This window comes from Bos indicus, chromosome 5, assembly GCF_029378745.1.
Source record: "Bos indicus isolate NIAB-ARS_2022 breed Sahiwal x Tharparkar chromosome 5, NIAB-ARS_B.indTharparkar_mat_pri_1.0, whole genome shotgun sequence".
Lineage (NCBI taxonomy): Eukaryota > Metazoa > Chordata > Mammalia > Artiodactyla > Bovidae > Bos > Bos indicus.
The window spans coordinates 64,352,978-64,377,444 of record NC_091764.1 but is presented as its reverse complement, the minus strand read 5'-3'; the positions used below and the strand labels follow the sequence as shown (position 1 = coordinate 64,377,444).

The 24,467-nt window shown below is 40.0% G+C and overlaps 1 protein-coding gene and 1 long non-coding RNA gene across 4 annotated transcripts in view; one reads left to right on the top strand and one right to left on the bottom strand.

Moving 5' to 3' along the window:
* Positions 1–24,467, top strand: part of LOC109559428 (uncharacterized) — a 46,767-nt gene that overhangs the window by 5,770 nt on the left and 16,530 nt on the right. For all 3 annotated transcript variants that reach the window (XR_011566653.1, XR_011566655.1, XR_011566654.1), the window contains exon 2: positions 9,683–9,865. This is a non-coding gene — a long non-coding RNA (uncharacterized lncRNA). The remainder of the gene's footprint in view (positions 1–9,682; positions 9,866–24,467) is intronic.
* SLC17A8 (solute carrier family 17 member 8) overlaps positions 19,722–24,467 on the bottom strand; it is a 40,549-nt gene continuing 35,803 nt past the window's right edge. The window contains exons 11-12 of the mRNA XM_019961148.2: positions 21,826–21,953; positions 19,722–20,471 (exon numbers count right to left, since the gene is read on the bottom strand). Coding sequence (XP_019816707.2) covers positions 20,130–20,471; positions 21,826–21,953 — 470 coding nt within the window. The 3' untranslated portion in view covers positions 19,722–20,129. The remainder of the gene's footprint in view (positions 20,472–21,825; positions 21,954–24,467) is intronic.

Below are 24,467 nucleotides of genomic sequence, written 5' to 3'. Positions count from 1 at the left end.
AGGCTCCCCCAAAGCTGCTTGTCTTGGCAGTTGTCTTACTTAATAATAAATCTAACATAGACTTATAATTCCCACCCCCAAGAGCTTTGAGTACATTCTCTTCCATCTAGTCATTTGAGTTTGCTGAGCACCTACAATGTCACAAGCACCATTCTAAGTGTGAGTCCAGCAGTTAACCAAACAAATCACTGCTCAGAGTTCACACTGTCTCATAATTGAGACAGCAGAACAGTGATCCCCATCTTACAGAAAAAGAACTTGGGGCTCAGAAGATGAAGTAACTCTGACCGTGATCAAATAGAGAGATAACAGCACTAGATTTCTGATTCTTGAGGCTTAAAAATATTGTGTCTTACATAGAGTGATTGTTTTGATGAAATAGTTTAAGTATTTTTGTTCCTCTTCACACTGAAAAAATATTTTGCCACATGACGCACACATACCGTGAAGGTTCTTGAACCCTCAACTATCTTGCAGCAGAGTTGCTTAGAAGATTCAGTGGGGAGATGTCTCGTGGGGAAGTCATGGGTATCCTTGATTCCTCTCTTTCTCTCAAATCCTTCAGCAAATCTTATCCAGAACCCAATCATTTCTCTCTCCCTCCCTTGCTACCACTCTGGTCTAAACCATCACCATCACTTGTCTAGATGTTTGAAGGAGGCACGTATCTGGTGTGGCCACCTTTCTCCCCTTTCACTTTCCTCAACAGCCAGTGGGATCCTTTTAATGTGTAAATTTGATTCTCCTCCCCAAATCCTACAAAGACTCCCCCATTTCACTGAGAGTAAAAGCCAACCAATATCTTAACTATAACCTATGAGGCACAATCTGGCCCCTGTTCCACCGGACCTCACCACCCACCACCCCAACCCCACCAACATTCTCTGCTTCCACTCTCACCATGGTTGTCACACTGACTATTCTTACTGTCTCTCAAACCCATAGGACATGATCCCACCTCAGAGCCTTTGCAGTAGCTCTTCTCTCTTCATCAAACATTTCACTCCAGATAACTGTATCTTCAACTCCTTCAAGTATTTACCTTCTGAGTGAAGTTGCCCTGACCACTCTATTTGAACATGCCCCTTACTTTGCTCTATTTATTTTCCCCATCACATAGATCACTTTGAAAAACTACATAAACTGTTTCTATATTATACTGATTGTCTTTCTTTCCCCACAAGGGCAGGAATTTTTCTTGCTTTTTTAAAACATATCCCAGAAGCTAGAATAATGTAGACACACAGTAAGTATGCATTATAATCATCACCATCATCATCATTATTTGTGAATGTCAGGAGGTAGGAACTATGAGATCTGTACTGAGATTTTTCCCACCTGGAGACACAAGAATTCAGAGAAAGAGACCAAAGATTTTCATAACAGATCTGAATAAGGAGATTTGAATCCTAGCTCTGCCATTTACTTGAAGTTTGGGGTAAGTTAGCCTCTGTCAGTCTCAGATCTCTTGAAAGTAAAAGGAAAAGATAACTTCTATCTCAAAGGTCACACTACTGATGAAGTATGTGTATAGAATCTGTGCATAGAAAATGTCCAGTGTAATCAGAGTACAACTCAGATGAATTCTCTCAAATTAGTACTAGCTTCATTTTGCTTTGGCAGATTCTTATTTTACAGTGTGTCTTTGAAAACATTACTTCCCCTTTTGGAGCCTCATTTCACACAGCTATATAATAAAAAGATTCCTTGATGTTCTCTCTCACGGGCTCAGAAAGTCTCAAGAGGGCTCGTGGGAACCCTAGGCCTCACAAGACATTGCTTCACCCTGCTGCTGTTCGTTACTGAGCCTTTTAAAAAGTCAACAGATAATAACGGGAGATAAATAAAACCTTTGTCACTTACTGCTGCCTCAGTTTTACACAAGTGCTGCCAAAAAGAGCTGCAAGAGGAACCTTTGGACAGTAGACCAGTCAAATGGTACATGCTGATAAACGTTTGTTTAAAATGTAGCTTTTTTTCTTTCCTGGAATTTCTCAGTAATTAACCAACCACATTAACCAACATCCTTTCAGATAGTTGTTTAGAGTAGCTGTTCCCAAATTTCTCATCATGAGGCACTCCCTGTGTTCCCCACAGCCTCCCCCAGGAGAGACCCAGGTTTCTGAAGTTTTTTCTACCAAATAAACTGGTGCGTCTGAGAGACGATGCCTGTATTTTTCTTTTACCTTAGTCAGATGAGTATAGTCAAAGACTTATGCGCTTAAGAACTTTCGATCATCAGGAGTTAGACACACTTTCATACTGAATGGTTATCCTTCCAGTCAAACCACCCCCCCCCCAAAAAAAATCTGTTATTTTAAATAGCCTAAGCAGCCTAATTTTAAGTATATTCACTCATTCATTCTGCAAATATTTAACACCTATTATCTGGCAAATGAAATTCTAAGTGCTGGGGATATATGGATGAACACATTGCATCAAATTTCTTACTCTTACAGAGTTTGCATTTTAATGAAGAGAGACTATAAATAAGAAAATAAAATATATAGATAGAATAAGTTCTAAGGGAAATACAACAAGAAGGGAGATGGGATATGCAAAGTACAGTGGGGGTCCAAGGGTGTTCTTTTCAACTGTGAGATCAGAAAAGGTCTGAGCGAGGAGGTGACAGTGATCCATTGAGATCCTTGGGAGAAGAGGTGCAAGCAAGAACCAGAAGAGAAAGCCTGCCCAGTGCAGCTGAGTATCACCTAGAAGGCCAGGGCATCGGAGACAAAGGGTGGGGCCAGGAGATACAGTTAGAAAAACAGACTGAAGAGAGCCCTGGAGTTTGTACTCAGGATTGTCTTTTACTACAAGTGAGAAGGGAGTCACTGGAGCATTTTGAGAAAAGGAGTGGCCTGATCTTCCATTTTAATGGCATCATTCTAACATCTGTGTGAGCCAAAGGGATGTTTCCAGTAGTTCCCTTGAAATACTGAAAATAGCACATGAATGTAGAATGTAGTAAAGGCAATCTTAAAATGCAGGGTTTAGGCATTATTCATAAAAGCCAAAAAGCATAAATAACCCAAATAACTGATGAATAGATAAAATGTGGTATATCATACAATGAAATATTATTCAGCCATAAAAAGGAATGAAGTGCTGATATCTGCTACAACGGGCTTCCCAGGTGGCTCAGTGGTAAAGAATACACCTGCCAATGCAGGAGACACAGAAGAGGCAGGTTTGATGCCAGAGTGGGGAAGATCCCCTGGAAGAGGAAATGGCAACCCACTCCAGTATGCTTGCCTAGATAATCCCATGAACACAGGAGCCTGGAGGGCTACAGTCCATGGGGTCACAGAGGGTTGGACATGACTGAACAACTGAGCATGCATGCCTGCATATGCTACAACATGGATAAACCTTGAAGAAATGCTAAATGAAAGCAATCACAAAATACCATATATTATATGATTCCATGTATATGAAATGTTCACAATAGGCAAATCCATAGACAGAAAGGAGATTAGTGGTCTCCAAGAGATGGGGAGAGGGGAATGAGGAATGGTTGCTAATGAGTACAGGGTTCTTTCTGGGGTGATAAAAATGTTCCGGATTAGACAGTGATGTAAATTGCACAACCTCTTGAATATATGAAAAGCCACTGAATTATACACTTTAAAAGAGTGAAATGTATAGTATGTGAATTATATCTCAATTTAGAAACTAAAGGATTTAGGTTTTTGAAACGTGGTGCCAGGCTTTTTCTCTCTGCTCTTTGCCCTGTCATTCAGGTAACACACAGCATTACGTGAATTTAATTCTGTGAAACTGATCAATATAAATGCTCACCAAAATAATTTAACCCATGAGGGTAAGGCCACCCTTCCCTCCTAGCTGTTACACTACTGACCCATCATCATGACTTGTGACTTGCTTTTTCCCCCCAAATGCCTCTCACATCCACCCTCGACTTTATGTCCCCATCACCATGACCCTTATTCACTTCATGCGAATAAATACACCAGCATGGCTGGGGTACCTACCTCTTTCCTTTTCTTGCCTCTAATCTCCAATCTGTTCTTACAGAACAATCCTAAAACATCACTTTCATCATTCCTGTGCCCCTAGTTAAGGATACAAAATTGCTTTCTTAAATGACAAGATTTTTCATATCAGAGTAGCTATTAGGTTGATGCAAACGTAATTATGGTTTTGGACTGTGAATTTTATTTTTTTATGTATTTTTTAAAATTTAAATTTATTTATTTTAATTGGAGGCTAATTACTTTACAATATTGTATTGGTTCTGCCACACATCAACATGAATCCTCCACAGGCGTACATGTGTTCCCCATCCTGAAACCCACTCCCACCTCCCTCCCCGTACCGGACTGTGAATTTTAAATCATTATAACTAAGCTCAAACACATCATTATTAACCAAAATAGGAACCATTACAATCAACACATTTTTGCCAGTGAGAAATAAGTTTGTTTATTACTATAGTATAAAAATCCATGCTTTGGGATTCAGTGAACTCTTGGAAAGCATTTTCTGTCTCCTGTTAGTTATGAAAGCGTTTTCCCTGAAAAGTGTTGTTAAGATGCTTGAAGAAGTGGTAGTCAGTCGGTGAGAGGTCAGGTGAATACGGCGGATGAAACAAAACCTCAAAGCTCAATTCATTCAGCTTTTGAAGCAGTTGATTGTGTGATGTGTGGTCCTGCACTGTTGTGAAGAATTGGGCCCTTTCTGTTGACCAATGCCAGCTGCAGGCATTGCAGTTTTCGGTGCATCTGATTGATTTGCTGAGCAAACTTCTCAGAGGTAATGATTTCACTAGGATTCAGAAAACTGTAGTGGATCAGACTGGCAGCAGACCACCAAACAGTGACCATGACCTTTTTTGGTGCAAGTTTGGCTTTAGGAAGTGCTTTGGAGCTTCTTCTCCAACTCATCTTGTTGTATAAAATCCACTTTTGCATTACACGTCACAATCCAATAGAGAAATGGCTCGTCATTGTTGCATAGAATAAGAGAAGATGACACCTCAAAATGACAACTTTTTGATTTCCAGTCAGCTCACAAGGTACACACTTATCAAGCTTTTTCACCTTTCCAATTTGCTTCAAATGTCGAATGATGGAAGAATAGCTGACATTGAATTCTTTGGCAACTTTTCAATTGTAAGAGGATCAGCTTCGATGATGGCTCTCAGCTGGTTGGTATCAACTTCTGACGGCCAGCCACTGCACTCATTACCTTCAAGGCTCTCATCTCCTTTGCAAAACTTCTTGAACCACCACTGCATTGTATGTTCATTAGCAGTTCCTGGGCCAAATGGCTGTTGATGTTGCAAATTGCCTCTGCTGCTTTACAACCGTTTTGAACTCAAATAAGAAAACTGCTCAAATTTGCTTTTTGTCTAACATTATTTCCCTAGTCTAAAATAGATATAAACAGTAAGTAGTAAGCCATTAGCAAAAATGAAAAGCAAGAAATGTGCATTAAAATGATGTATAACATAACCACATTTATTTAGACTATATTCCAATATCAAATGGCAAATTTCAACAATGCAAAAACCACAATTACTTTTGCACCAACCTAATATTTTCTAAAAAATATTCATCATTTTTCTAAAAAAAAGATCCATCATTTTACTATGATTTTGTGTTGCTTCTGCCTTAGAGTTGGAGTTTAGATGCTCAAATGTTAAAAGATGTGTTGTTGATTTACATAGAAAATGGAACACAGTATTTCAAATCAGCTAGTCTGGAAAATTCAGGAAGAATGGTCAATGTACCAACAGCTTATCAAATCAAGTTAACAAGTCAATTCCTGGCATTACTTGTTCTGCAATATCTAGTTCCTTTCCCTGTTGCTCCTCCTACATCCTTTCTGAGAGGAAGGCTTTCTTCTTTGCCCCATGTCTCTAAATCTTGCCTTCTCTTTAAGACCAGCCCTGGTTCCTGCTCTTCTCTGAGGTTTTCAGGCTAGCCAGTGGTCCTTCCTTTTGGCTGCTCTATGGGATCCTTTTGGCATTTCTAGTTGTCTGGAGTACAGCCTGGGCATCACCCCACACCCTCTAGAGTGTAGCCAAGGTTGAGGACCATTACAAAGACACATTCTCATCCTTGAATAAATAGGAATAAACAGGAGAGACAAAGCCTTAGCTCCCAAAGACCTTAATTCCAGTGGAAAAATAAGCAATAAGCATATTTTTTTAAAAAAGATCATTTAGAAAGTGATAAATAAAATAGATAAAAGCATACAAATAATAAAGAGTTGCTAAGAAAGTGAAAGAGGCAACTTAAGACATTCTGAGGGTTCTATTATGTGGAATCTAAAACAGGTAAACTCGGGACCTCCCCTCGCCACCACTGGTGAGCCAGTGGTTAAGAATCCATTCTTCCACTGCAAGGGGCATGGGCTCAGTCCCTGGTTGGGGAAGTAAGATCCCATGTGTTGCACAATGTGGCCAAAAAAAAACCGTCAAACTCACAAAAGCAGAGTAGAATTGTGGTCACTGGGGTTAGGAAGCAAGGAAGGAATATGAGCAGGTGATGGTCAAATGTTACAAAATTTCAGTTATGCAAGATAAATTCTGGAGATCTATTACACAGCATGGTGTCTAGCCAACAGTACTGTATACTCAAAATTAAATAAGTATAGATCTTATATCCAGTGTTTTCACCACACACTAATAATAGTGGGAGGAAATCTTTGGGTGGTGATGGATGTGTCTATGACCTTGACACTGATGATGGTTTCATGAGTATGTATATATTCCCAAACTTATAGAGTTATATACATTAAATAAGCATAGCTTTTTTAATGTGCCAGTCATACCTCAATAAAGTGTTTTTTAAAATATACTTTTAGTGACATTTAACTAAGACCTGAATGACAAGAAGGAGCCTAGATATAAGAAGGAGCATTGAGACAGGGAGAACAACAAGGTGAGGTCATTTGAGTAACAGAAAGGAGGGCAATGAATGAAGGGAGGAGTGGAACAATACAAAATTGAAAAGGAAGTCAGAAGATGTAGGGACTTGGGAGCCATAGTGAAAATTTGGTTTTTATTTTAATTGAGATGAGAAGCTATGGTAGGTTTGCCTGCAGAGATGATCACTATAATCCTTGCAATCCAATATGGATGTCCCATTGCAATGTGATTTTGAGGCTCCTTCCATCAGGGGGTGAAATCTATCATCCCTCTCCTCAAACTGGGGATGGCTCTGGAACCAAAAAATGTGGGAGAAGTGACACTGTGAGGCATCTGAGACTTGGCCTCAAGAGGCCCCTACTGCTTCCATTCTCTCCTTCTTATAATGTAAGAAGTACATTCTATCTATTATATCTATAACGTCTATCATGTAATGAAGCTGGGTCTAGCCAGTCAGAGGATGTGAGGCCATGTGGTAGAGAGCCAGGGCACCACAGGCAACAGCTAGCACCAAGAGCCAGTAAAGCCATCTAGGTCATCCAAACCAAGTCAAGCACAAGATGACTACAGTCACAAGGGTGACTCCAGGGAAGACCAGTAGAAGAACCACCTGGTTGAGTCCAACTGAAATAGCCAACCCGTAGAGGTGTGAGCCAGTACATAGTTTTGTGTCTCAAAGACATAAAATCAGTGGTGATTTTCCCTCAAGTGATAGACAAGTAATACAGAAATCTCTGGGATTTTAAATAGGAGTAACATAACATTTGCATATTTTAAATACCAGTTTCATCCTTAAAACAATAATGAATCCATCCATAAAAGCTATGGTCTTCGATCTCTCTAAAAAAGATAAAATATTATGGCCTTCATCAGAGAGATAGTGCAGCTCACAGAGATATGCTGGACAACTTAAACCTTTCTCTACAAAAATGAAATCTTATCCTCAAGCATATTAAAACTGTGTGAAACTACAAACACTAGACAAAAAAGAGTCAAAAGTCATTTGACTCTTTATCCCATTTCAGCCAAAAATAGAGTGAGAGAAATTCTGATGAAAACCAGGATCACATTTTAGACCAAAACTCATTATGAAATGTGTTCCTAAAGAAGATTAAAAAGGAACTATCTGCAAACCTCAAACCATGGAATTTCCATTTTATGTTATGTTGAAATAATCAAGAAAGCATTACATCATTCTTAAAAATGTGACAGACTGAAAGATGATCTTTGAATATGAATCCTTGGGAACAACTCTAAAACAATCAGCACTATCAAAATATAAAAAGCTATTTTGTGGGAAAAAAATTCTGTAATTAGTGAAAGCCAAGATGCTTGCTCTTGCTGTGCATAATTGTTTGATCTGCAGAGAAATGGGATTCACTTTGGTTATATAAATAGCATTATTTCTTAATGGTTCTTTAAGTGATAATATTTAACCAGCCTTTATGGCTATTTATTCACAGTACTTCATAGTATTTTCCATTAATTTATAGTTACATTCCAATCAAGGATGTTAACATCTTTCTGGGGTGTTTCTCATCACCCTTTAGTATATATCATGGTCAAACATCATGTAGCTTGAAAAGACACCATGCAAGTACTTTCAAAATGAGTTTATCTACTTAATGTCAATATTTCATAATCACTACTAGGAACAGTGTGAAAGATGATAAATAAATTGGAGAAGTTCCTGCCTACCTGATTGCCCCACCACTCCAAGCCAAGCTCCCCAGTGGATCTATTAAACAGTAGAGAAAGAAGAAAGGGGGTATGGAAAAGGATTAGAACAAAGACTCCAAATGAAGGAAGGAGATGGGAACTATGATAGAAAATTAAGTTCCAAAAAAAAAAAAAAAGAAGTTGGGACTATGAGAACGCCAGGCGCCTAAGCTAGAGAATCAGTTTTCCACAAAGAGCATCTCAGGCAATGCCTACAATTTACTAGGTTTCCTTCCATTTAGTACTGGTAGTTCTAGTCAAATCTTATTTTATTTTTTTGGCCATGCTGTGTGTCTTTCGGGATCTTAGTTCCCCGACCAGGGATCCAACTAGTGCCCCGTGGTAGTGCAAGCCCAGTGTCCTGACCACTGGACTGCCAGGGAATTCCCAATCTTAGACCTCTTTTGGATCATGGAAACCTTTGAGACTATGACAGCAGCTGTAGATTACAGATAAGTCTTCTCTCCAGATGACTTTCGGAGAGAAGTCACAACTTACCATCTGGTTCATATTTTCTTGTGTGTTCGCAGACCTCATGTTGAGAAATCTGCAGGTCTCCAGTGCCTACACCTCACAACCACGACCCACAACATCAGTGGCTTTAACCCACTTCAGGGGGCTTCCCTGGTAGCTCAGGTGGAAAAGAATCTGCCTGCAATGCAGGAGACCCCGGTTCCATTCCTGGGTCGGGAAGTTCCCCTGGAAAAGGAAAGAGCAACCCACTCCAGTATTCTTGGGCTTCCCTGGTGGCTTAGACCGTCAAGAATCCGCCTGCAATGCAGGGGACCTGGGTTCGGTCCCTGGGTTGGGAAGATCCCCTGGAGGAGGGCATGGCAACCCACTCTAGTATTCTTTCCTGGAGAATCCCATGGACAGAGGAGTCTGGCGGGCTGCAGTCCATGCGGTCGCAGAGAGTCAGACAGGACTAAGCGACTAAGCACACAACCAGCTTCAGGATCTGTCGTCACTCCTCCTTTCCTGTGAGGCTGTATCTGTATGAAATTTGTGGCGAAGTTAATTTCATCAACAAATGTTCCCCTTCTTCGCCTCGTTTTCATACGGCAGGTTAGTTCTGCTCGGCCACAAGCCTGACTGAAACGTGGCTCCATCCAGCCCCACCCGATTAAGCTGAGGGAAAAAAAGACAAAGCAGATCCACCTGGCAGCAACTCTCTAGCCCGTTTACCCGGATCCTACAAAAAGTCATCACACGGATGGCCGAAAGTGTCCAAAGTCTCTCACATCCATGGTATGTCTAAGTTATTTGACTTCAGCTTTACTGCAGGATGTTATAATTAGGCATGAGAAGGTTAACTCAACTTGTCAGGATCCCAAGATGGCGCCGCCCACATTCGCAAGTCACACCTCAGTCTGCACTTGGCAGGATACACCTGACAGGGAAAATCTAACCCCAGTCAGTCCTCCAACTCAGCACTGGTGAGCTCACCTCATTCTAGAAAATAGGACCTGCACGCCTTATTAAGACATCCTCGACCTCCTGGCCAAGCACACCCAGTTTCTGAGTTGTCTCTTCTAACATTTTGTAAAAGTTTTCTCTTGCCCAAAATCGCTGGGAAGACTGCTTCACTGCTAGTAAGCATTAAACTACCCACTCCTTACCGCCCCTCAGCCATGGGTTGTTTCCCTTAAATAAAGGACACCAAGGTCAGTACTAAATTGTTTTAATTTTGTCATGTGACAGCAGAGAGAGAGAGAAAGGAGAGGGGAAGGGAGGAAAGGGGGAAAAAGAAGAGAAAGAGGTTACTTTGTGCTGGTCCTGTTCCTGTGTTTGAAGAGCTTTCCAGCCCTGGAGTCGTAGTCACTTCCCAGACTCAAAATTCTCTCTATCTAGCCGTATCTGCTTCTCTGGACATTTCTTCCTTAAAAAACAAACAAACAAAAAAAAAAACAAACCTATTTTTGTGTCACGCATGCAGTGACACAACTTTTCTTCTCTTTTAGATTAAGGTTTGTTCTACTCCCTGCGATGTTGGGTTTCCTCCAATTACCTTCCTCCCTATCAGTGTTGAACTCTGTCTTTAGTATCGGAAACTTTCCTGAACTCTCAGCAATCTTTGGCTGTCTATTCATATGTAAGAGGAAGACAGTAAAAAGTCCAGCCTTTGTTGAATACACTCCATCAGGCTTTTATCCTCACCACTACGTTAAAACGATGACCTCCATGCCGCCAATTCCAATGGCCCATTCTCAGCCCTCTTACTTCATTTAATAGCAGCTTTGATGCAACTGATTGTGCCCTGACCCTATGCTAACAATCACCCCTCCTTCAAGCCCTTCCTTCTTTACCTAGCAGCAGGATGCCATCCTCTCTGGGTCCCCTTCTCTAGCCCGCTTCCTTACTTTTCCCTATCCTCTGCTAACTCCTCCTCATCTCCTGACATCTCTCTCTGTTGGACTGCTCCCAGGGCTCAATCATGTGCAAGTCTTGATGATCTCATCCGGGTCTCGTGGCTTTAACTGCCATCAGTGTGATGTGACAATGACTCATGAATGTATAGCTCCAGCTCTGACCTCTGCCCTGAATCCCAGACTGCCTTCTACTGCCCACTGGTATTGCTACTCAGCAATCAATCAGTTCAGTTCAGTTCAGTTGCTCAGTCGTGTCCGACTCTTTGCGACCCCATGAATCACAGCACGCCAGGCCTCCCTGTCCATCACCAACTCCCGGAGTTCACTCAGACTCATGTCCATCGAGTCAGTGATGCCATCCAGCCATCTCATCCTCTGTTGTCCCCTTTTCCTCCTGCCCCCAATCCCTTCCAGCATCAGAGTCTTTTCCAATGAGTCAACTCTTCACATGAGGTGGCCAAAGTACTGGAGTTTCGGCTTTAGCATCATTCCTTCCAAAGAACACCCAGGACCAATCAATAGGCAAATAAAATTCCCAAGTCAAATATGTCCAAAATTTTTGATCCTGGATTTCTCCCCCTACCAAGTCTGATCCTCCCCAGTCTTATGCTTCTCAGCAAATGTTCTGTCTTCCTTTGAAATATGTCTGGAACCTAACCACTTTAAAAGACTTGGTGTTCTTTAAATATGCCAGGTGTATTCCCACTTCATGCACAGCATTTGTACTTGCTTTTTCTTATTCCTGGAACCCTTGGCCCAAATAGGCTCCTGACTTCTTCCTCACTGCCTTTAGGTCTCTGCTGAAAGTTCACTACATCCCTGAATATGCCAACCCCTCACTCCCTGTTCCCTTACGCTGTTCTATGTTTGTCTTTAGCACTCATCACCCTCTCACATGCCATATACTGAATTTAATTATCAACCTGCTTACTTGCAGTGTCTGTCCTCTAGAATGTAAGCTCTATGAGAGCAGAGACTTATTTTGTTCACTTATCTTCTATTTGCAGTGCCTAGACCATTATCAGAGAAGACAATGACACCCTACTCCAGTACTCTTGCCTGGAAAATCCCATGGACGGAGGAGCCTGGTAGGCTGCAGTCCATGGTGTCGCTAAGAATCGGACACGACTGAACAAGTTCACTTTCAGTTTTCACTTTCATGCATTGGAGAAGGAAATGGCAACCCACTCCAGTGTTCTTGCCTGGACAATCCCAGGGACAGGGAGAGCTGGTGGGCTGCCATCTATGGGGTTGCACAGAGTCGGACACAACTGAAGTGACTTAGCAGCAGTAGCAGCAGACCATTATAAGTGCTCAATAATTGAAATGCTCATTGCTGCTGCTGCTAAGTCGCTTCAGTCGTGTCTGACTCTGTGCAACCCCATAGACGGCAGCCCACCAGGCTCCCCCGTCCCTGGGATTCTCCAGGCAAGAACACAGGAGTGGGTTGCCATTTCCTTCTCCAATGCATGAAAGTGAAAAGGGAAAGTGAAGTCGCTCAGTCATGTCTGACTCTTAGCGACCCCATGGACTGCAGCCCACCATGCTCCTCCATCCATGGGATTTTCCAGGCAAGAGTACTGGAGTGGGGTTAAAGATGATAAATAATTGTAGATTAAATAAATGAATGTCTATTCCCATTGGAAGGGCATGGTGGGTGGCCTCCACAGGAAAGGATTGGGCAGGGGTCTACTTATTTTGATGGGGAAACCCCCAAATGTCAATGACTGTAAGCCTTTCTCTTAGAAAGTGAGTTCCTACCGCTCACACTGTGAATCCTTAGGTCTCTTGCCTAGAGGGTATGAGCTTGATGACCAGCATTTTGGAAACTTGGTGCATGAATGTGGCTGAAAGTTTTCAGTGTTTAGGATGGAAACTTTTAATTAATACCCCTGTGTTTAATGAGGTTCATTCATTCATTTATTCAACAAGTATTTACCAAGTGGCTATTAAATGCCAGACACTGTTCTAGGTACTTTAGATTCATCAGTGACCAAAACAGACTGAAGTCTCTATCTTTTGGAATTTATATGCAGCTATGACAAGTGTTCTTGAATCCAGAGATTTCCTGTGCAGAAAATAAAGCTCCCATTTTGCACTAGGGGAGGGGCAGTTTAGTGGTTGAGCTCTGCAGTTATAACTACTCCTTACATGCATTTTCACTAGGGTTGCTACATCAGGCATTTCTAACCTTCAACTAGCCCTGTGTTTTCAGTTCCCTTCCTCTAACGTCAGTCTACCCACTCACTCTGTTCTCCAGAGGTACCTGTCCCTGGTACCTCCAAAGTCTCAGCTTCCGCTCATTCGGTAACACAAAACAGCTTCCTTCTTTTCTGATTTGGTTTTGCTGAACTCAGTTAAGGCTGATGTATCCCTATTTCACTCCCCAAATGTGGTTGTCTCTTCCTTTCTCTTTGTCCTGGAAAATTTATGTGCTCTTTTATTCCTTTATTATAATCTTAGGAAGTAGACTTACATTTAACCTGCCATGTTTGACCAATCAACCTGAAAATCACCTCCAGCATAATCATCCTTAAGTACATCAGATTTTGAAGAATATGTTTACTGAGCCTCTATTTTGCGCAGGGCATGTACTGAGCATCTGGACAGTGTTTGTGTTTCCATATCTTGGATGTCTGAGAGAAATTCAATCTTCTGGCAACCCCCTGAAACTCCCCAACACCACCACCACCACCACCACACACACACACAGAGTAAGCATTGGGTTCAGCCTTCTTATCGGGGTAACCAGGGAAAATTGGGAAAATAGAGGGGCCCCTATTTTCCCTAGGGGTTTTCTTCCATCTCACTCCAGTCCAGCAGCTGTTGAGAATAGGGATCTCACCTGTTCATCTGGGTTTTCACCGGGCCCTGTACTGGCATCTGGATCAAACTACCAGTTTGATCATTCCATCAATTCGCTCATTTGAACTCATTCCATCAGTTCGCTCACACCTTCCTGAAATTACTGGGACATTCTCCTGACTTTAAAAATTACCATGGTCTGAATTTACTGCAGCCAGGAGAAGAGGTGGAGAACAGATTAAACATTGAATTAAGATTAATATTTAGTTAAGATTAATATGATATTGTAAATCAATATACTTCAACTTTTAAAAAAGAATTAAGATTAAAATATGGCCATTAGAGTTCTTGAGTATAAGTTCTGCTCTGAAACACCATTTATATTTTAATAAATAGTTAAATACTTGGGAATAAATAGTTGAAATTTCCTCATTGAGTGGCCATGAGAATTAAATCAGATCACATATGGAACGGGCCTAGCATAAGAAATGAAATTTAAAGAAAATTTCAGTGACAAATGAAATTTAAAGAAAATTTCAGCTTCCTTAGCTCTTCAAATTGGTCTGCATGGCGATTAAGGCCAGGTTTGAATCAGACCAAAATCTACTGTACTTTAATGACTTTCGATTCTAATAAAGATATCAATCTCTGTGGTTTCTCCTGGAAGGGGCCCAAATAGCCTTTCCATACAAGATTTGCTCCCTACGACTTAGTTCCAATCTCCTAGAATACCGTGTAGCACAGTCACGGCATTTTTGGCACTCAGGGTTAGGAGAATCTTTCAATATGCCAAGTGAGAGTTCACAAGACCCCTACCTAGTAGAGTTGAGTAACAGAAGCAACTAGTGCTCTCTCAGTAATTCACATGCTCTCCTTTATTCTCCACCCAAACTAGGAGCAGAAATAACACTGCATTTCCAGGTAAGGTAGTGAAAAGCCAGTGTGCCTCCTTCTCCCTCCCCACTTCTTTGGTGATATCAAATCTTATAAACAAGTGTGGTATATACATACAATGGAATACTACTCAACTATAAAAAAGAATGAAATATTGTCCTATGCAGCACCAGGGACAGATCAGAGATTCCCATACTAAGTGAAGTAAGTCACACTGAGAGAGACAAACATATAATATCACTTATATGTGGAATCTAAAAAATTATACAAATGAATCTACATACAAAAAAAATAGACTCGGACATAGAAAATAAACTTAAAGTTACCAAAGGGGGGTGGGGGGAGGGGTGGATAAATTAAGAGTATGTGTTAAGAGATACACATGACTTCATATAAAATAAACAACAAGGATGTTGCATGGGGAACAATATTCAATATCTTATAATAACCTATAATTGTTCTCAGCTTTCTTAAAGCTGAGCACTGAAGAATTGATGCTTTTGAACTATGGTGTTGGAGAAGACTTTTGAGAGTCCCTTGGACTACAAGGAGATCAAACCAGTCAATCCTAAAGGAAATCAGTCCTGACTATTCATTAGAAAGACTGATGCTGAAGCTGAAACTCCAATACTTTGGCCACCTGATGTGAAGAACTGATCCCTTAGAAAAGAGCCTGATGCTGGAAAAGGTTGAAGTCATGAAAAGACAGGGACAACAGAGGAAAGGATGGTTGGATGGTATCACCAACTTGATGGACATGAGTTTAAGCAAGGTCCAGGAGTTGGTGATGGACAGGGAAGCCTGGTGTGCTGCAGTCCACGGGGTTGGAAAGAGTAGGACACGACTGAGCGACTGAATTGAACTGAACTGAACCTATAATGGAAAAGAATCTGGAAAAGTATATTTTAAAAATTGCTTATATGTTCCAAATTGTGAACAACAAAATGGTAAGTGAAGAAAAAATAAATCCTGGGTACCTGACTGACTGTTTGGAATAAGCCTCCAGTCCACTCAATCCAACCCATACTCAGCTAGTAACACAAGAGAGAAATAAACATTTGCTGATATTTGAGATTTAATTTAATACCACAGTAACCCTAGGGAAATAAATTAGTTCTAGAGAACTTATAAAGATATAATTAAAAGGGACTTCAGCATCCATTAATGGCAGACTAGGTAGTTCAGACCAACTCCACACTAGAAAAGACAACAAAAAATGTTTTTAATGTCTGCTCAAAAAAGCATTGTGGAACCATCATGGCAGTGAAAAATCACCTGGCCACCATCTGGCCATCTGGGAGAAGATGAAAGTCCAGAGAAGTAAGCCTGACATTTAAGGTCACTTTTCTCCTGGGAGCATTTGCTAATTATAACAAAGCCAGTATTTGATATCTGAGTAGTTTGATAACCTGGTATAGACATAAAAGTTGGATGCTGGGGAAAACACAGTATGTAGGATGGGACCCTGAAGTACTGTATTCCAGAAACAAGAGTAAATTGAAATAAAAAGAGTCTCCACACTGCCTGTAGCCCAAACTTCAGATAATCTGGGTGGCCCAGAATATCTCAGGCCTTTCAAATGGATTAAAGAGATTCCAGATTGCTAATGCCTTCAGGCTCTTGAAAGAAGCAAATGAAAATCCTTTCTGGAGAAAAAGGAAGCAAACAAACACAGACACACACATTATTTTAAGCCTAAAATAAATGAACATTTTTTCTAAAAAATTCTACAAGCAATTTTCCAATATAATTTTGGATACAATCAAAGAAAACGAAGCGCAGACTGAGATGAGATACTGTGAACAAGAGTCAGCAAAACCAGTAGAAAAATAGACACAGAATTACATGGTCTCCAGATAGTGACACTGATCAGACTTTAAAATAATTAGCTCCTTGAGTTCCAGGAAATAAAATACAGTGTTGAAAATTTCAGCAAAGAACTGGAAATATTTTATTTAAGGATATAGCAGGATTGAAAAAGAACCATTAAATGTTCTAAAATTGAAAACACAATAACTGAAATTAAGAACACAATGAGTGGAGTTTTACTAGACTGAACCTTGTAGAGAGAGAAATAAAGAACTTAAAAATAAGTCAGAAGATATCCAGAATAACACAGATAGAGGCAAAAAGCCTGGAAAATACAGAAGTGATGGTCAGAGTGCTACCCGCAGACTAGCATCTGTTCTGGGTTCTCAGAAAGAGCCTACAGAAAAAAGGGGCCAAAAGCAGTATAGTAAGAGAATGGCTGAAAAATTTCCAAGAGTGATGTAAGACATTGAGCTCCAGATTGAAAATAAAATTAAGTGGACTTGGCAGGGAAGAGAGAAAAGGCTACTTTCTTAAAAGTCAAAGATGACTCAAAGATTTATTTCCAGTGAAAGGGTGATGTAATTAACTGAGATAAGAAACAAGGAGGGAGGAAAAGGTCTGTTGGGCTCAGAAGGAATCAGTGTGAAATAGAAATAGTAGGTTCCAATTTTTACTTTGAATTTAACACCCCGGCAGGGATAATAAATGTGTCCTTATTTCTTAAACAATTACTATTTTTCTTGTTATGTTCATGTTCCAAAACTTTCATTGTTTAAAAAGGACCAGTCAAACTTTCTCGTCTCAAGAATCTAGCACCTCAGGTCTCCTTCCCTTCTTGCTAGAATCCATAGTTTGCCTCTAAGAACTGACCTACAAATGGATATTTGCAGCAAAATGTACAGTAACTTGCAAACCATTCAATACACTTGCCTGATGTTCCAATATAATTATTTGTTCATTGCAACCTTTACTAAACCCATCACAACAAAATAATGTGTTTTCTAGTTTTTAACACCATGACTTAGGACCCCATTTTTTTAAATACTGTAAGGACAAGTGACAGGTGCCCTAAAGGCTTTGATTTATCAAAGTAATTTGTCAAATTTCTACATATGCTGCTGACTTCAAATGTTGGAGTAAGTACAACTTTGTGTCACAATCTGCAATATTGCCTTAAGGATTAACATGAGTTCTTAAAATAGTTATTGACTTCATTAACAGAAGGAAAAAAGAAAACACTGGCTACCATAAATTTCTCTGTTTTCTTTTTTTACTCAGAAAACGGCACGACTTTCACAATAAATCCTGTCAAGAGTGAAAATGAAACAGCATGCTTTCTTTTCAACCCAAAAAAGGTTAAAAGATGATAATGATGATGATAAGTAATGTTTATTGAGCACTTTCTATGTGCCAGGAATTGTTCTAAGTTACATAGTTTCACTAAAGAGATTTAAATACATATAATAACATAAATGATATACCAATGACATAAATAATACTATTTGATAGAGAGTCAGGCATTTTCCCCCCAAAAGTATTCTTTTTATAAAATACATCACAATTCTGTTGATACAGTTAGGGACCAGAAATATATATATATGGGAGAAATTAGGAAAAAAAATCCTACAATAACAAACTGTAAGTAAATCTACCATTTTTTCTATAATACTATCTTTTTCTTCTGAAAGTAGAATTAAAAATGTCAAAAACAATAAAAAGGAAAATAATTTTATTTTCAAGCAACATTTTTACATGCCAACATTGTTTTCAAATATCATTAAATTTTAAAATACATTTAGAGAGTATCCATGTTATTGCCTTATGCAAAGATAAGTTTTTCAACACTAACTGTGGATCTAGTTGTCCCAGACGTTTACGTTCAGTATTTCACTGTTTAACTACTGCTATGTTACTGTGGTTTCCCTGAATATCATTCTGAGTAAAGTCATTAGGAATACTTCAATCATAATTTTGTCTAACTGATCAAGCTTCCTAGTATCACCAGCCAAAACGGCTAAAGACATACATTTTTTTTTAAATAGAGGACACTTCTAAGAATTTTACCTAATAAAATGCATGAACCAACTTCTTAAATTACTAAATGTCTTAAAGATTTACAAGTAATTTGGGACATTGTTTAACCACATTCTTGACATTATGATGGGTTTAAATTGTATTTTTTAGTTCACACTACACAGTTTGTAGGACCTACTTCCCTGACCAGGGATTGAACTGGGACCCCTGCAGTGGAATGGCAGAGTCCTAACCACAGGATGCCAGGGAATTCCCTGAAGGGGTGAAATTTAGTTTACTTCTTCTCAGCCATTCTGACCATCAGATTCCTGGAACTTTGCTATTTTGCTAAGTTTTTCATTTTTCCTCTTCTTTTTTTTTAACCTATTTGAATCTCTCATATAGTCTGTGACTCTTGTTATTAAAAAAAATAAGAAAAGTATGAATTCATGTTATGAGTTTCCCTGGTGGCTCAGATGGTAAAGAGTCTGCCTGCAATGCAGGAGACCTGCGTTTGATCCCTAGGTTGGGAAGATCCTCTGGAGAAGGAAATGGCAACCCACTCCAGTATTCTTGCCTGGAAAATCCCATGGACGGAGTTGCCTGGCAGGCTACAGTCCGTGGGGTCGTAAAGAGTTGGACACGACTAAGCAACTTTCACATGCATATGAATTCACAGACTCATTTGGCTCTCAGATTACCTAGGGCCCTAAGGATGTTTGAATCCAGTCCCCCATATGATGTTTGAAAGTTCTCTGCCACATCAACCCAAATGTTTTCCATCCTCCATGCCTGCCAAGATAGGGAATTATCCACATGACAACCCACTCCATTTACAGTTTTCATTATTAAAAATATCTCTTCTAACCTGAAGCAAAACCTTCTTCTCCAAAATTGACATCTATTTTGGACTCCACCAATCTCAACACTTGGAGTAGGAAATGGCAACCCACTCCAGTATTCTTTTCTGGAAATCCCATGAACAGAGGAGCCTGAAGGGCTGAAGTCCATGGGATTGCAAAGAATCGGACATGGCTGAGCACGCATGCATACACGCAATCTCAGCACTGCCTCTGGCAGGATGACCCTGAGCAAGTCCGTCTTTTGTTGCTTTCTTTTCCTCAGTTGTAAAATGGGGATAAGAATTGTTATGTCATGGTGTGTGGAGATTAAATGAGAATGTAATAAAGCATCTGGCACAATACAGGGCCTTTGAAAGCAGTGGCCTTTATTAGGAATAGGAAACCCACCCCTGCATGGCTGCTCTCAGAAAGGTAGTAACAGCTATTTTTTTCTCTCCTCCAGGCCAAATATCCCCATTTCCTTCCATATTTCTTTGAAAAACATGGCATTTTGTCTCTTATTCTTCCAATCATTCCTTCCTGAATAGTTTATTCTTTGAGAGAAGAATCAACTGCAAATCAAAAAACTTATAGCCATACGTTTTATGAACTTAGAGCAAGTTGTTTCCCTACTGCTGAGTAAATCTCTCCCTGCTCCCCCACGTGCAACAACGTCCCTAGAGTTAACCCCCTGGCAAGCCAGCCTATGGAGAAGACAATGGGTATGGATACTTTCTGGTTCTAAAGTGCGGAGGAGCCGGAAGTGCCCCTCAGACATTAGGATGCATCTGAGAAGTTTTCCCCTTCATTCTGGTAGGATGTCAGCTCTTCCTCGTTGAGGGTCACTCCTCTCTGTCTTCTCCATTCCTTTCTCTGGACTTCACAATTCTGGGTGGTGGCTCCATATGACATCTTTCTGGGACTTGCAAAACTCTCATGGTTGAGTTCTGTCTCCTCAGCTAATTCATCCTGGTCAATGATTCCACACTTCTCCTCAGAAAGGTTTTCGGGGTCTGCCCACTCCTGTTTTTCCCCAGAAGCAAAGATCCCATAGAAGATGACGCCACTGTAGTGCACCAAGGCAGCTATGAGGAACACATTCTGCCACTCCTCACGGGTCTGAACAAGGAAACAGTACCAATTAATATTTTAACCCAAAACAGAAATGAACAGTATCTTCTGGAGTCCTCCGCTGGGACAAAAGCACTTAGTCACCCCAAAGCAATGCTGTGCTTCTTGGGAAGACATGTGGCAGATGCATGCCCAGGACCCAAATGGAATTTGAGTGTTTAAAAAAATCAAAGTTAAGACTACAGTGAATATGCATTTTTTCTAATTTAGAAAAATATTTTATAAAATAAACATCCTGTAAGATCCTTGCTGCACCATTTCACAGCTCTCCTAAATCTACAAATGAGGTTAAATTAAATTTGCTTTAGGAACCCACCATTGTAAATATCAGAGGTCTCCTTCTTGCTTGCTTTGACAATTTGAGTCACAAAAATGCTCAGTTTGTACTGCCCAGTAGCTTATGTATACTCATATTTTCTGTGAAAATATATTGTATAAAAAATAATGGGAATTTGCGTTGAAAGATTTACTAACAGAATTAATAATCATATTACCAATCCTATCGTCTCATGAACAGAGAGAGAGTTTGGATCCTCTGCCTATAAAGTCACCAGAGCCCACCTTTCTTTTCTATCAAAAGATAAGAAATGTTATCCCACACTTTCTTCTCCAAGAAACTGGGAGAATTTCTGAAGTTATATTTTTAATAGGATATGCAACAACAAAGAAATAGTTGGGTAAAAATGCCATAGTATCAAACAATGTTAATTTGCAGAAGGCAGCATATCTATAACCCTTTCAAAGACAGAGATGAAGAAACCATCTGGCCTGTGGCTGAATTCTGGACGGATCTGGGATCCTCCTGTACTACTCACCTTAGTCTAAATACACAAACGTGCAGTAACGACCTGCTGCCACACCTGCGTGGGTTCTTAGGAAGGGTCATTAATGTCTTGTTTGTTTTCTTCATAATAAGGAAGTATAACTGCACTAATATTTTCACGCTGGAGCATGCTAAGCAATAACTGGAAATGGCGATAAAGTCTAATTACTTGGAATTATAAAACAACCTTGGGTAATTTATTTATCCTGAATTGATTGCCTCAGTTTCTTTTTGTGTCTTTAAACAGTCTTTATGGTATTATCACTTCTTCTACACACACACACCCCACTTCTATTTCTCAGTTTAAGAAACATAGAACCAAACATCAGTCAGTCCTGCTGCCATCAATAAATGATAATTTTTTAAAAGAAGAAGACAAATTTTTAAAAATAGAAGCTCAAGTGACTCAGCCAAGTCAAGGACATACACATTTACACAGGCTGGGACAGGGCCTTGAGACTTTGTGCAGTACTTTGGTCCTCTCATACTGTAACCCACAACCCCAAAGGAAACCATTACCTTGTGCTTGGTCATTGCACCCACAATAAGGGGACAGACCATTCCAGAGAGGGTTCCCACTCCATTTGAGATTCCCATGAGAATGCTGGCATAGCGAGGGGCAATATCCAAGTGGTTGACATTGAAACCTATAGTGAAGCCAAACATTTCAAAATCAGACTCAGGAACAGAATTCCAAATACAGTTTGGAAAATATTTAGCTTTCCCCAACTCTCATCAATCTCTTTCCTCTACTAATGGATACCTGTACCAAAAGGGCTGGCTTGAGGATTGTCAGGCTGTGTCTGCTCATAGCAGAAAACATGCTGTGATTGATTATGGCTACAATGGGTTCTTCATGGGGAGAATTATGGCACCTCTACCTTCTCAGCTTGAAATCCCAAAATAATGGTGTTTGGGGCAATCTGAAAAGCACAGCCTGGATCACATTTATTCAGAGTAAGCAATCACACAATTACATTGTTGTTGTTTAGTCCCTAAGTCATATTCGACTCTTTCGCAACCCATGAACTATAGCCCTGCAGGTTCCTCTGACCATGGGATTTCCCAGGCAAGAATACTGGAGTGAGTTGCCATTTCCTTCTCCAGGGGATCTTCTTAACCCTGCACTGCAGGCAGATTCTTTACCACCTGAGCCACCAGGTAAGCCCACACAATCACATACAGTGTGATTAAAACTAAATCTTGCTTCATAATATCCTCCTTCCTAGCTCTCAGCTCACTCCCAAAAGGCCGCCACAGGCAGGTCTGCCTTAGTACCACATGGCATATTATAAAGGGTTCTTTTTGGATAAGAAAAATTTATACAAACATTTGCAGGATCCTCTGTAATTTACAAAACAATTCCATATACATACTTGATTTGGAATTTGTAAATCTGGATCTTTAGACTTTGTTTCCTCATCTCTATTTTGAGGGTCATATTACTCCTTAACTCATAAAGATGCTGTGAGATGAGACTTAGGGGAAATATGTATGCGAGAGCTGTTGGCAAACAGCTGAGCTCTAGTAACTATCACGGTGCCAATATCAGCATCGCTGCTGTTGCTGCCACTGTAAAACACACCTGTCACTCTGGGGTCTTTAATCAATAGGTAATGCTGCAAGGAGTGGTAAAATAAAAAATCACCAGTACCTCACTATTCATCTGTTTTTCAGGAGAAAAGGATGAGTGGGATGAAGGAAGCGGGAAGGCAGAGGAAGGACAAGGCTTTGAAAGAGGAGGCATCGGGCACTGGGAACCAATTCTGCCAGTGTAGCCCACGGTTGCATTTTAGAGTCAGACCTTGGATCTGGCTGTTTAATTGAGATGCAAACCTGGACAAATGATTTAATCTTTCTGAACCTCAGCTTCTTCATCTATAAACTGGGATAATCATTCTTATAAAACTGTTGTAAGAATTAAGATAAATAACATATGTCAATTACATAGGTTCAAGGAGGTGAAAGCCAACATCAGGTTCTTTGCAGTACAACATCCATCTACCCAGTTTACTTTCCTGAGCTGGCAAAGTGTCTGGCACATAGTAGGTACTCAATATATCATTGTTTAATTAATTACCAACTTGAACTCTGAAATTACAGCAGGGGGTTATAGGTTTTATTTACTCATATTTTTATTTTCCCTTGTCTTGCTTTTTAATGCTCTATTTTGTGCAAAGAACTAAAAATATAATTTAAAAAAATTCTTTTTCTAATCCAGCATATTGGCTGCTTGTTTTATTTCCTACCTCTGTTCAGAGAGAATTTTAAGAAAACCTTTCTGGAATAAACATACCTTCTCTTTCAAAGTGGCAGAAAATCAGAATATAAAACAGCTGAAAGATTAATTAATCTTACTGTTTATTTGAATGTGATAAACACTTTATTAGAAAAGAACCCAGAGATAAGAAGCAATTAATATGATTGGCGAGTATTATATTCTGATACAAAGCCTAGACATCTGCGTTCAGCTAAAGATAATATGAGAAAAGCCATTTCGGTTTCTAGCTACACAATCCTGGGGTTTGGGGGAAATATCATTGAGAAACTGAGATACTAATAGATTTTTTTGTTTGTTTTTTTGAAGCAGACACATAAAGCAAGTTACACACAAGTTGAGAGAGTCTGTCTTCTCTACACAGGACATATTCTAAAGCAGATATCACCCATTCTTGTATCTTTCTAATCTCCCCTGTCTCAGCTCTCCTATTTATAATCAGTTCCTAAACTGAGCAAGTCTCCCTTGGCATCCTTATAAAGTTGACATATAGCAGATCCTAAGGAATCATCCTCCCCATGACCATAGTCCCTCCCATAGTCTCACTGTTGAATCAGATAAACCTTTATTCCAATCCTAATCACTTAATTTACCTGAGTAAGTTAAGTCACCTCTCCAAGCCTCAGTGTCCTCACTAGTAAAATGAACATAGCAATACTCTTCTCATCAGGCTGCTACAGGGATTAAATGAGTTCATACCTTAAAAGTGACCAGCACGGTGTAAATGCTGAAAAAAAAAATTTCTCTCTGTCTGATTGTCGCTTAAACTGGCAATCTGGGGACAATATGAGCCTGAATATTTCAATATCTCTGTGGACAGGATATGAATCTCTTTTGCATTACAGAGCTATCAAAGAAGATGTCCCTTAACATCCTGCTGGGA